The following is a 12732-nucleotide window of genomic DNA, read 5'->3' as shown; positions in this document are numbered from 1 at the left end:
CTTAATCATTTAAGTGTTTTGGTAAGGTCAGAAACAGGTCACAGGAGAAAGTTTCTTCCATTCGCAATAGTGAAATCATAAATGCATTCTTTACTTACTGTTTTGCTACAAGCATAGGGCATCTTCCTGAAAGTGTATGCCATTTTACTACAAATAGAAAACAGTGGACATCTTCCCTTGCCCTGCTCACCAGGCCACAAAATCTTGTGAATAGATTTTTTTTAAACTCCATTCTGAAGGATTAACATAAAACATTCAAAACTGGTTTATGTTGAAATACAGTATATAGGTCCCACTGCTCAAAAATAAAAGTAGACTTGATAATGCTAAGATCTTGTTTGGAATCAACAGAATCTGGTACCCTTGAGGTTGATGTAGTTTTATCTTTCAGTTTGATGAAGAATTTACAGCCCGGCAAGAGGCAGAGGCCCAAATGCAGAAGGGAGAAGGAAAAATCAATGAGCTTGAAGCTGAATTGCAGAGTCTCAGAGCTCAGGTAATGGAGCATGCTAAATGATTTCTTGATTTCCAAACAGTTGGTGGTTACAATCCAGTAATACGGTGCTAAGAGTATGCAAAATAAATAGATTTATTTAGGTATTCTGCTACAGTTTTGGATTTTCAAAAGTTTGCCAGCTGCCATCTTGCAGGCTTCTGCCCAGAATGCCTCAGGCTGTTAAATGTTGGGTTTGTGTAATATTAATTAGCTTTGTTGGCTCAAGATTGATTTCAGCTTTTGTTTTGGACTCCTGTTAATTAAATTTGTTGCTTATGTTTCAGTTGATGTTAGCTCCTAGTGTCACAAATTTCCTGAGTAATTAACCACAAAGGGTAAAAGGTCCACTGCACTTCGATTCAGCGTACCAAACAGATCTTTATCCAAACACAGGAAATTATTTCTTAAGCTATTTATTTGGCTGGACCCCTGGTTCAGGTTCCTCTGCAGAAAAAGATAACGCACCATTGAATGCGAATATTCTGATAATTTTATATTTAAGGCATGACAAACTACAATTCATAAAAGGATTGTGATAAAACTTTTAAGAGGGCCACATGTGCCTTATATTAAGAATTATGCATTTGATTTTTATTTTGAACTATTTCAAATATTGCAGACAAATGGAAAAAAGATGATACTGCAGCAATTTTGTTGAATAAAATAGGAAAATTTGCATTTAATTAATTATTAAATGGGGGTCTGGAGAAACTAGTGAACTGAAGTAATAGTCTTGACATTGTTTTTCTCCTTTAAAGAAACGAGTTTCAGTTTAACTGAAGGAGTGATGACGGTCACTGATTCATGCAAAAGGTCAAAAGTGAAGCACGTTCTTGTAGTTTCTGTTAAATCCCCAGTGGGGCGTTTACAACAAAAACTGTCCATAATTGGACCAAGTCCATTGTGAAAGACTTGACCTGAACGACTGGAGAATAGAAATGCCGTCTGGTGCAGTGGATAACTTTTTTCTAGAAATGAGCCTGAGGTTGTGCTTGGCTGTCTGGCATAGCTTTGGATCATTTATAAAGGATTTGGAGTGAATCTGCACTATATTAATTTCTAACTGGTGAAATTTGGCAAATTTGCAAATTCATGCACACGACAACTTATACTGTGGGTCGACAAATGTACCACATCCATCTCTGACAGCAGTTTGGACTTTGTGCATCATTTTTAAAACATGGAAATATATTACGGCTTCTGTAGCTGTACACAATGTAAATACATTTAGACCAACATAGTATGCACGTTAAAGCATAACTGTAGACATTTCTAACAAATTGCTGCAAATTTGATCTTCCACACTCTTGAGTCTGTGTTGTGACGAAGCACTGAGTATAGACAAGGTTTCTCTTCAATTGGAGGGGAGAAGTAAAGGCAGGGTTATCCCCAAAAGGTTCTTGTACCTGGTGATTGGCTGATTGGACCGAAAGGCCTAGAAATTGGATTGCGCCTGATGTGCTGCACCCACTTTAAGAGGCAGGACCATGGCAAATTGATTAACTGGCCTCATTTTTATGTTACTGGTGAGCTGTGGGTGCCAGTCATTGCCCCAGAGGCAGCTCTCCAGTCACGGGAAGGGAGCAAAATTGGCCGGCTGAGACGCCAGCAGAGGTACTGACCTAATAGCAGCTTCAGGCGTGGGTGCCCGAACTAATATGTCAGAACAGTAAAATCACTTCCCCACATATGGGAGCAGTTTGAAGTCTTGGAAGGACACACTTTATAGAGTGAAGTGTTTTTGAGCACAAGAGTGCTCTGCATGAAAAAGGAGATTGTGCTTCCTAGAGGCAGCTTTCGTGATCACAGATGTAGGAGTTCCACCTAAGATCAGAAGATAGTGACAGCACCAGAATATCAATTACTGAAGAAGGATGAACAGAGATGTAGTAGCTATTGGTTAGGTGTGCAAGAGCTATGAAGAAATTGTATCTTAGAATTTTTGAAAGAAATGTTTGCATGCAAAAGCAGTGAAGGTTGTTGTTGCTACTCTGGCTGTCTATTTTTCACTTGTGCTCAACACAAAAGTTAGCTTGCATTGACATAGCTTCCTGTGAACTAAAACTAGACCGAACACTCAATGTACCTAATATAGCAGGCCCCAGGGCAAACAGTGAACCTTATTTACCATTGGGGAATGTACTGGAAATGGTATGGGATAGCACCATATACTCCTGATCTTTCTAAATCATGGTAAGCACCACAATGACAGGCCATAAGCTTAGACTAAAAATGACCAATTTGTATTTATTACGAAGTAAGATTACATAAAAGCATCATTATCAACCACTTGTGATGGGGGTGGAATCGAACTGTTTTGAACTCGCTCCGTCTGTGTCCTCTTCAAAACATGTTTTTGGCTCCCACTTTAAAGTTTGTAATTTGCAGCTTTTGTGCATGTGATCAGGAAATGTGATTTGAAGAGGCAGCATGCAAAGGAAACTGGAAGTATTGACGGGTATGAGGATAAAGTGGACGTGAGTGAGCTCAATAAAAATGTATAATATATATCCCCAACTGTGCAAAGACATTTTCCCATTGTTTGTTATTGGTCTGTCTGCACAGGGGAAAATAAATGTAAGGCTCGCCACACCTTCAGTTGCAATATTGATTTAAAGGGATAATTGGGAGCGTCTGACTTCCCAACCACAGCCACTGAAAGATCACTTTATGGCTGACAGCTGACCAAATTAAGCTTGCATAGAGTAGGTAGGCTAGAGAGTCAGGTATGATTGCTGGTGGTGCCTTTTGACAGCAGTATTCCAGTGAATTAACATTACAGCTTAAGCACCACAGCTGAATCATTGTAGCACTGGCTGCAACAGTATCAAGTTGAGCCTTTGGAAAACACTTGCCACCATGTTTATGTATATATCTTTCTAATATATTTGAAACAATACTTTTTAATGCCTATATTTTGGACGGTTTCATTTTCCTTAACATAATTGCCAACTATTCATATTTTGAGCGAACAGCCAGTGTTTCTGTTCTGTATCTGCGCTAATTCATGGCCAGACTTGCGATTCTTGAGACTTTAAATGCCACCTCACAGCACTTTGTCAATTATCTTTTCTGCGCACAGAGAAGAGGCCACTTGTGCGTTGCATACAGGGCATAAGGCAGCCAGGACTCGTACTGTTTTCTGAGGCAGGTATGAGGAAGAAAGGAGAAATCAAAAATGGTGGGTGAAGTGGCGGTCAGAAGGTCACCTGAGAATCAATTCAGAAAGAAAAGTTACAATGGAAGGACAAGAAGGTGAGTGAAATTTAGAGGAACAAGAAAAGCAGAAGCCCATTAATGATTTGGAAGACCACAAGAATCTGTGAGAGGTGGGAAAAGATGATTTAACAAAGACCAGAAATGAACTTGGACAGACCAAGACAAGAGCCTAGGATGAGGCCCTTGATATGTCACCATTTTAACGACAAAAGACAAAGGCCCTGAAATTTGTCAAGGATTGAGCCGGTCCAGGTCGCTTGCCAGGCCCACATATGCTGAGAATCTGGCGGGTGACTGGCAGAACTCCCAGGAAAACAACAGCAGTTGTCTGCTGTATCTAGGAATTTCCTCAGTGCCTTGTAAGGGACTGAACCTCTGTTTGTCCCTTACAAGGGAAATCACGGTCAGGCGGCAAAGTCAGTGGTGGGGACTGCTTAAGCTTGAAGTTCCCTCTCCTGATTGTTGGTTGGGATCAAATGTCGTCATTTGTAGTGGCAGCTGGTACACCGAGTGAGTGGAGCTATACTGGTCTCCCAAAGGGTGTATGTGAACCCCATGAGTGATGTTCAGGCATGGCATGCAGTCTGGACTCCCAATGAGGCAACATTTTTGGGGGGCGCTGATAGGACCGTAGCTGAGGCCAAGGGCCTGAGTGGGCAACCCCCTCCATAGATGAGTAAGAGTTGGAATTTCCAGTAGGCATAGATAGGCAGGCAACAGAGATGGGCCTGAAGTAGCACTGGTGCCTGCCTGGCCCATAATAACTAGGTGCCCTCCCACTGACTCTGCAAACTGCTGGGGATAATCAGTGGAGAGGCCACCAATGGGTGTAATCAGAGAGTAACCGCCTGGATCACAACCTGAGGAATTTCGGGGCTACAGACTGGGTAAATGCATAATAAAGAGAGAAACGAGAAATAAGAATAGCAAATAGTAACAGTGGAGAATGAGAAATGAAAAAGAATTAGCTGAATGGAATAGAAGTTTTTGCAAAGGACAAAAGATGAGGGATAAAGATAGAAGTGATGTGGATAGAAGAAAAAGAAGTAAAGGGCCTAAAACCAATAAAAATATGGAATTAATACAGAAGTGAATGGAAAGCAAAATAAAAAGCAACAATACAAGTAACTGTTGCAATGAATATGAAAGAAAAATGAAGGTTGGAGAATTTTCCCCATGGTAACTGTTGTAACAAAGGGTAAGTCGTCAGGCGACATTAACTCCGCTCATGATTCACGCACGAATGGTTTTTATAGTAACGAGCTTTATTACATTGACTAATTACAGTATTAGATTTTATATAACTGTTTTACAGTGGTATATTAAATGACAGGATGACATGCAAATAATAACCTGGTTCCCAGGCCTGGAGTGATCCCTTGCAGTTGTCTAGGTTGCCTGCGTGGATGTGGGCTTCTGACTTACCCTGAGAGCACACCGACCCCCTAGAGAACCACATATCCTGTGTTTCCAAGGCATGGAGTGATCAGTTCCAGCCTCCAGGCCATCTACGGGGGAAAACCTGTTCTATTCTTATTCTATAATATAACCTTGGCTTGTACCTACATAAAATGTAGTTGCATGTTTTGCTGAGACCGCATTTTTAGGTGTTTACCCAGCTTCTAATCTTTTCAGCCTTTGCCTCTATTCCACAAGCTTTGTTTTTTATACTGTAAGTGCGTAGGCCACATCTTTATCTTTTACTGTGGTATGTGGTGTCTTGGCAACTCGCCTCTAATCAAGTTATGAGCCTTTTCTTAACCTGGGTGTTCATCGTTCTCATGTTCTTGCACTTCCAAACTTTCTGTTCACACATAGAGACAAGATTAAGATTTTGCTTTCCTACACTATTGCTATAACACTAAAAACCTAAGCAAAAGGATAGATTGACCATTTAAATCATCTTAAAGCATTCTAGCAATAAACTACAGGGATTATGGGTGGAAAAGGAGATGAAAAAACAGGACAGGAGTAGGCCATCATTAAGCCTCTTCTGCTATTCTGTTAGATCATGGCTGATCTGTACCTCAACTCTACTTACTCGCCTTTTCTCCTTATTCCTTGATATCTTTAACTAATAAAAATCTATATTGCTCTCGGGCTTGAAAAATTCAAATGACCCAGCATCTGCAGCCTTTTGAAGAAGAGACTTCCAGATTTCTACAACCTTCTGTGTGGAAAAAAAATGCTTTCTGATTTCACTCCGAACTGACTGAAATTTCTCCTCATCTCAATCATAAATGGCCGACCCCGTATCCTGAGACTATGACCCCTAGTTCTAGACTCTCCAGCCAGAGGAAACAGCCTCTTGGCATTTACCCTGTCAAGCCCTCTAAGAATTTTAGACGTTTCAATTAGATCATGTCTCATTCTTCTAAACTCCAGCGATTATAGGCTCAAACACTCCTCCTAGGACTGCCATCTCATTTGTTAGATTAGCCAATTTGTTGATATTAGCTTATCTCTTGTCTTTCAAATAATCAGGATCGACTGCAAACCAATATGGTGGGAATATTGTGTTTAATCAAAGTTTAAGACAGAAAAAAACACACGAGTTATACAGCAAAAACATAGAGAAAAAAACAAGTCAGCTTGGTAGACAGGGCAAATATATAAGGGCAAGGCTGGATGGCATCTATTTTAATGCAAGGAGTCTTGCAAATAAGGTGGATGAACTGAAGGTGTTGATAAACACATGGGAGTATGATATTGTTGCTATCACGGAGACATGGTTGAGGGAGGGGCAAGACTGGCAGCTCAATATTCCGGGGTACAGAATCTTCAGGCGAGACAGAGGGGGAGGTAAAAGAGGAGGGGGGTGTCGCAATATTAATTAATGAGTCAATGACTGCAGTAAGGAGGGATGATATATTAGCAGGTTCCTCTAATGAGGCCATATGGGTGGAGCTTAAAAACAAAAAGGGGGCAAGCACTTTGCTGGGAGTGTACTATAGGCCTCCAAACAGTCAGGGGGAGATAGAGGAACAAATATGTAGGCAAATCTCAGAGAAATGTGCAAATAATAGGGTAATAATAATGGGGGATTTCAACTTCCCCAATATTAACTGGGATAGTCAGAATGTGAAAGGCTCAGAGGGTGTAGAATTCTTAAAGTGCATCCAGGAGAGCTTTTTGAGCCAGCATGTAGAAAGTCCTACAAGAGAGGGGGCAGTACTGGACCTAATTCTAGGGAATGTGGCCGGCCAAGTGGAAAAAGTGCTAGTAGGTGAGCACTTTGGTGACAGTGACCATAATATGGTGAGATTTAAGGTGGTCATGGAAAAGGACAGGGATGGGCCGGAAATAAAGGTTCTAAATTGGGGGAAGGCCGATTTTAATAGGATAAGGCAGGATCTGGCCAAAATGGACTGGGATCAGCTACTTGTAGGAAAATCCGCATCGGAGCAATGGGAGGCTTTCAGAAGGGAGATTGAGATCATACAATGGCAACATGTTCCCGTAAAGGTCAAGGGTGGTTCCAAAAACCACAGGGAACCTTGGATGTCAGGGGATATACGAGAATGGATTAGGTAAAAAAGGAGGGCTTTTGGCAGATACAAAAGGCTAAAGATGGAGGAAGCCCTAGAGGAGTACAAAAAGTGCAGGGGGATACTTAAAAAAAAAATTAGGAGATCAAGGAGGGGCCATGAAATAACACTGGCGAGCAAAATAAAGGAAAATCCTAAGATGTTTTATAAATATATTAAGGGTAAGAGGATAACTAGGGAAAAAATAGGGCCCATTAGGGACAAAAGTGGCAATCTGTGTGTGGAGCCAGAAGATGTAGGCGGGGTTCTAAATGAATTTTTTGCATCTGTTTTCACTATGGAGGAGGACGATGTAGACATAGAAATAGAGCGGGGGGACTGTGATATGCTCGAACATATTAACATCGAGAGGGAGGAGGTATTGGCGGTTTTAGCAGGCCTAAAAATGGATAAATCCCCAGGCCCGGATGAAATGTATCCCAGGCTGCTGTGTGAGGCAAAGGAAGAGATTGCGGGGGCTCTAACACATATATTCAGGACCTCTCTGGCCACAGGGGATGTGCCAGAGGACTGGAGAACTGCTAATGTAGTACCATTATTCAAGAAGGGAAGTAGGGAAAAACCGGGGAACTACAGGCCAGTGAGCCTAACATCAGTGGTGGGAAAATTATTGGAAAAAATTCTGAGGTACAAAATTAGTCTCCACTTGGAGAGACAAGGATTAATCAGGGATAGTCAGCATGGCTTTGTCAAGGGAAGATCATGTCTGACTAATTTGATTGAATTTTTTGAGGGGGTGACCAGGTGTGTGGATGAGGGTAACGCAGTGGATGTGGTATACATGGATTTCAGTAAGGCCTTCGATAAAGTGCCGCACAGGAGACTGGTCAAGAAGGTAAGAGCCCATGGAATCCAGGGTGCCTTGGCACATTGGATACAAAACTGGCTTAGTGGCAGAAGGCAGAGGGTGATGGTCGAAGGTTGTTTTTGTGACTGGAAGCCTGTGGCCAGTGGGGTGCCACAGGGATCGGTGCTGGGTCCCTTGCTGTTTGTGGTCTACATTAATGACTTGGATATGAATGTAAAAGGTATGATCAGTAAGTTCGCGGATGATACAAAAATTGGTAGGGTGGTAAATAGCGAGGAGGGTAGCCTCAGTCTGCAGGACGATATAGATGGGTTGGTCAGATGGGCGGAACAGTGGCAAATGGAATTTAACCCGGAAAAGTGCGAGGTGATGCACTTTGGGGGGACTAACAAGGCAAGGGAATACACAATGAATGGTAAGACCCTAGGCAAGACGGAGGTGCAGAGGGATCTGGGTGTGCAAGTACACAGATCCCTGAAGGCGGCGGAACAGGTGGATAAGGTGGTAAAAAAGGCATATGGGATACTTGCCTTCATTAGCCGAGGCATAGAATATAAGAGCAAGGAGGTTATGATGGAGCTGTATAAAACACTGGTTAGGCCACAGCTGGAATACTGTGTGCAGTTCTGGTCGCCACACTACAGGAAGGATGTGATCGCTTTGGAGAGGGTGCAGAGGCGATTCACCAGGATGTTACCAGGGCTGGAGCGCTTCAGCTATGAAGAAAGACTGGGCAGATTGGGTTTGTTTTCCTTGGAGCAGAGGAGGCTGAGGGGGGACATGATTGAGGTGTACAAAATTATGAGGGGCATAGATAGGATGGATACTGAGGAGCTTTTTCCCTTAGTGGAAGGGTCAATAACTAGGGGGCATAGATTCAAGGTAAAGGGCGGGAGGTTTAGAGGGGATTTGAGAAAGAACTTTTTCACCCAGAGGGTGGTTGGAGTCTGGAACTCACTGCCTGAAAGGGTTGTGGAGGCAGGAACCCTCACAACTTTGAAGAAGCATTTGGATGAGCACTTGAAATGCCATAACATACAAGGCTACGGACCAAATGCTGGAATATGGGATTAGATTAGACAGGGCTTGATGGCCGGCACGGACACGATGGGCCGAAGGGCCTCTATCCGTGCTGTATAACTCTATGACTCTATGACTATGACCATGAGAAGCAGCTGGTACAGGACCCCTTCACTGTCTCTGTGAAAAAGCTCCCTAGGTCTTTCTCTTACTCTCTTAGGGTTAGGCCTAAAGTAGGATATGGACAGGGCTATCTGACCTGTAAGGGTTCTTCCTAAGCCAAGGTGCCTCATGGCACGTCGAGTCCTTTGTCTCAACTTCGAGATGAAGATCCTCTTTCCAGGAGGGGTCTTCGCAATCATTACACATGCTTTATTGTTTATACGTGGAAAGGCTGGCTACGGCCATGGAGGAAATAAGTCGCCAAAACATGGTGATTGTTCAGAATAGACTGACGGCTCTGGAGGAGCGACAGGCAGCTATTGAGCAGAGAAACCAGAGCTTCATGGAAGTCCTTTTGAGTAGGACTGCCATTGCAGATACGGGGCACCATGGCCCCCCTGATGTGCAGCAAGGTGCTCTCAAGCCACTTGCAAGCGCTGAGGTGGAGCTGGCCATGAGAACGGAAGTTGGTGGTTCCTCTCCAAGCGCTCACACTTCCATGCCACTGCATAGCCCTCGGTTAGAGCCCCACCAGAGTCCGCACCGAACTGAGATGGGTGTCTCAGCCCCTGCACTGCCGCAGGATGAGCAGACGTTTTACGAGCCCTCACGGGCTCGTAAGCCCAGAGGACACCCGCCAAAGGTGTCGAAGCAGGAGCAGCATGAAAGTGAGCAAGGTGCCTCCACATCTGCTGAAGCCACAGGGGGAGAACCACATAGGAGCACGCGTAAGAGAAAAATAAAGCACCATTAGTCACAGGGGTAGGCACTTGGGTGATTATTTCTGTTTATTGATGAAATGCCATCCCTGTTTGAATGTATAAAAATGAGGTGATGGCAAACTGTTGGCATGATGGCATCTGTTATTTTGCCTTAGGCTGCTCCACATTGCGGGCTCCGCGACGCTTGCACGGTCAGGTTGGTGGCCAGAGTGAAAGGAGGCCAGAGAGTCATGTCCATTGTCTATCGTGTTAAGATGGAGCCAAGGACCTGTGCCAAAATGGGCAACCTATGCAAATCCGGCCAGGATGACTGCATTCCATGCATCACGGGCAGCCATGTGCTCGCGTGCTGCTGCTGGTCGATACGCCGCTGCTCGGCCGTCCTCCTCCTCATCCTCATCTGAGGAGGCTATGAACTCAGCCACTTGCTCATCAGGAAACATAAAAACATGTGCCTTAACTTTACACGCTAATCTCTTATGCGGGACCTTATCGAAAGCCTTCTGAAAGTCCAAATACACCACATCTACTGGTTCTCCCTTATCTATTCTACCAGTTACATCCTCACAAAATTCCAGTAGATTAGTCAAGCACGATTTACCTTTTGTGAATCCATGTTGACTTTTTCCGATCCTGTCACTGTAAGTGCTCTGCTATTACATCTTTTATAATGGACTCTAGCATTTTCCCACTACTGATGTCAGGCTTACCGGTCTATATTTCCCCGTTTTCTCTCTACCGCCTTTTTTGAATAGTGGGGTAACATTAGCTACCCTCCAATCCATGGGAACTGTTCCAGAGTCTATAGAATTTTGGAAGATGACCAGCAATGCATCTACTATTTCTAGGGCCACTTCCTTAAGTACCCTAGGATGTAGATTATCAGGCCCTGGGGATTTATCGGCCTTCAATCCCGTCAATTTCCCTAACACCATTTCCCTACAAATACTGATTTATTTCAGTTCCTCCCTCTCATTAGACCCTATGTTCCCCGACATCTCTGGGAGGTTATTTGTGTTCTCCTTTGTGAAGACAGCACCAAAGTATCTATTTAGTTGGTCTGCCATTTCTTTGTTCCCCATTATAAACTCCCCTGATTCTGACTGCAAGGGACCTACGCTTGACTTCACCAATCTTTCTCTCTTCACATATTTATATAAGCTTTTACAGTCAGTTTTTATGTTCCTTGCAAGCTTACTCTCATATTCTATTTTCCCCCTCTTAATTAATCCCTTTTTCCTCCTTTGTTGAATCCTAAACTGCTCCCAATCCTCAGGTTTACTGCTTTTTCTGGCCAATTTATATGTCTTCTCCTTGGATCTTATGCTTTCCCTAATTTCCCTCGTTAGCCACGGTTGTGTCACCTTTTTTGTTTTATTTTTATGCCAAACAGGGATGAACAAATTCTGTAGTTCATCCATGCGATCTTTGAATGTTTGCCATTGCCTATCCACCGTCAACCCTTAGAGTAACATTCCCCAATCAATCCTACCCAACTTGCGCCTCATACCATCGTAGTTTCCTTTATTTAAATTCAGGACCCTAGTCTCTGAGTCAACTACTTCACACTCCATTTTAATGAAGAATTCTATCACAGTATGATTGCTCCTCCCCAAGGGGCCTCGCACAACAAGATTGCTAATTAATCCTTTCTCATTACATAATACCCAGTCTAAGATGGCCTGATGTCTAGTTGATTCGTTGACATACTGGTCCTGGAAACAATCCCGTATACACTCTGGGAATTCCTCCTCCACAATATTGTTACTAATTTGGTTAGCCCAATCTATATGTAGATTAAAGTCACCCATGATAACTGCAGTGCCCTTATTGCACGTGTCTCTAATTTCCTGTTTAATGCCATCCCCAACCTCCGCATTACTGTTTGGAGGTCTGTATACCACTCCCACTAACGTTTTCTGCCCCTTTGTATTTCTCAGTTCTACCCATACAGATTCCACATCATCAGAGCTAATATCCTTCCTTTCAATTGTGTTAATCCCCTCTTTAACCAGCAATGCTACCCCACCTCCTTTTCCTTTTTGCCTATCTTTCCTGAATATTGAATACCCCTGGATGTTGAGTTCCCAGCCTTGGTCACCCTGGAGCCATGTTTCCGTAATCCCAATCATATCATATCCGTTTACCTCTATTTGCGCAGCTAATTCATCCACCTTATTACGAATGTCCCTCGCATTAAGACACAAGGCCTTCAGGCTTCTTTTTTTAACACTCTTACACCTTTTAGAATTATTATTTACTGTGGCCATGTTTGATTTAAACCCTTGATTTCTCTGACTGCCACCTTTTGTTTTTCTCCTTCCTGTCTTTTGCTTTTATCCTTGTTTCCCTTTCCTCTGTCTCTGCTCAGGTTCCCAATCCCCTGCCATTTTAATTTAAACCCTCCCCCAGAGCACTAGCAAACACTCCCCCTAGGACATCGGTCCCGGTCCTGCCCAGGTGCAAATCGTCCGGTTTGTACGGTCCCACCTCTCCCAGAACCGGTTCCAATGTCCGAGGAATTTGAATCCCTCCCCCTTGTACCATTCCTCTAGCCACATATTCATCTGAAATATCCTTCTATTTCTACTCTGACTAGCACGTGGCACCGGTAGCAATCCTGAGATTACTACCTTTGAGGTCCTATTTTTTAATTTACCTCCCAACTCCCTATATTCAGCTTTTAGGACCTCATCCTGTTTTTTACCTGAATCGTTGGTACCTATATGCACCACGACAACTGGCTGTTCACCCTGC

At 43.3% G+C, this 12732-nt stretch overlaps 1 protein-coding gene and 1 pseudogene across 1 annotated transcript in view; one reads left to right on the top strand and one right to left on the bottom strand.

Moving 5' to 3' along the window:
* The window catches only part of LOC147111592 (protein diaphanous homolog 3-like), a 1088834-nt gene that overhangs the window by 424493 nt on the left and 651609 nt on the right, over window positions 1–12732 (top strand). Inside the window, exon 15 of the mRNA XM_085998659.1 lies at window positions 392–496. Within this exon, the coding sequence (XP_085854785.1) occupies window positions 392–496 (105 nt within the window). The remainder of the gene's footprint in view (window positions 1–391; window positions 497–12732) is intronic.
* LOC147111594 (uncharacterized) lies at window positions 800–12365 on the bottom strand (annotated as a pseudogene).

The sequence above is a fragment of the Somniosus microcephalus genome, chromosome 10 (genome assembly GCF_052327205.1).
Source record: "Somniosus microcephalus isolate GS21.2 chromosome 10, FLI_Smic_1.0, whole genome shotgun sequence".
Lineage (NCBI taxonomy): Eukaryota > Metazoa > Chordata > Chondrichthyes > Squaliformes > Somniosidae > Somniosus > Somniosus microcephalus.
Note: the sequence above shows the minus strand (reverse complement) of the source record. Positions and strands in the feature narration are given on the sequence as shown.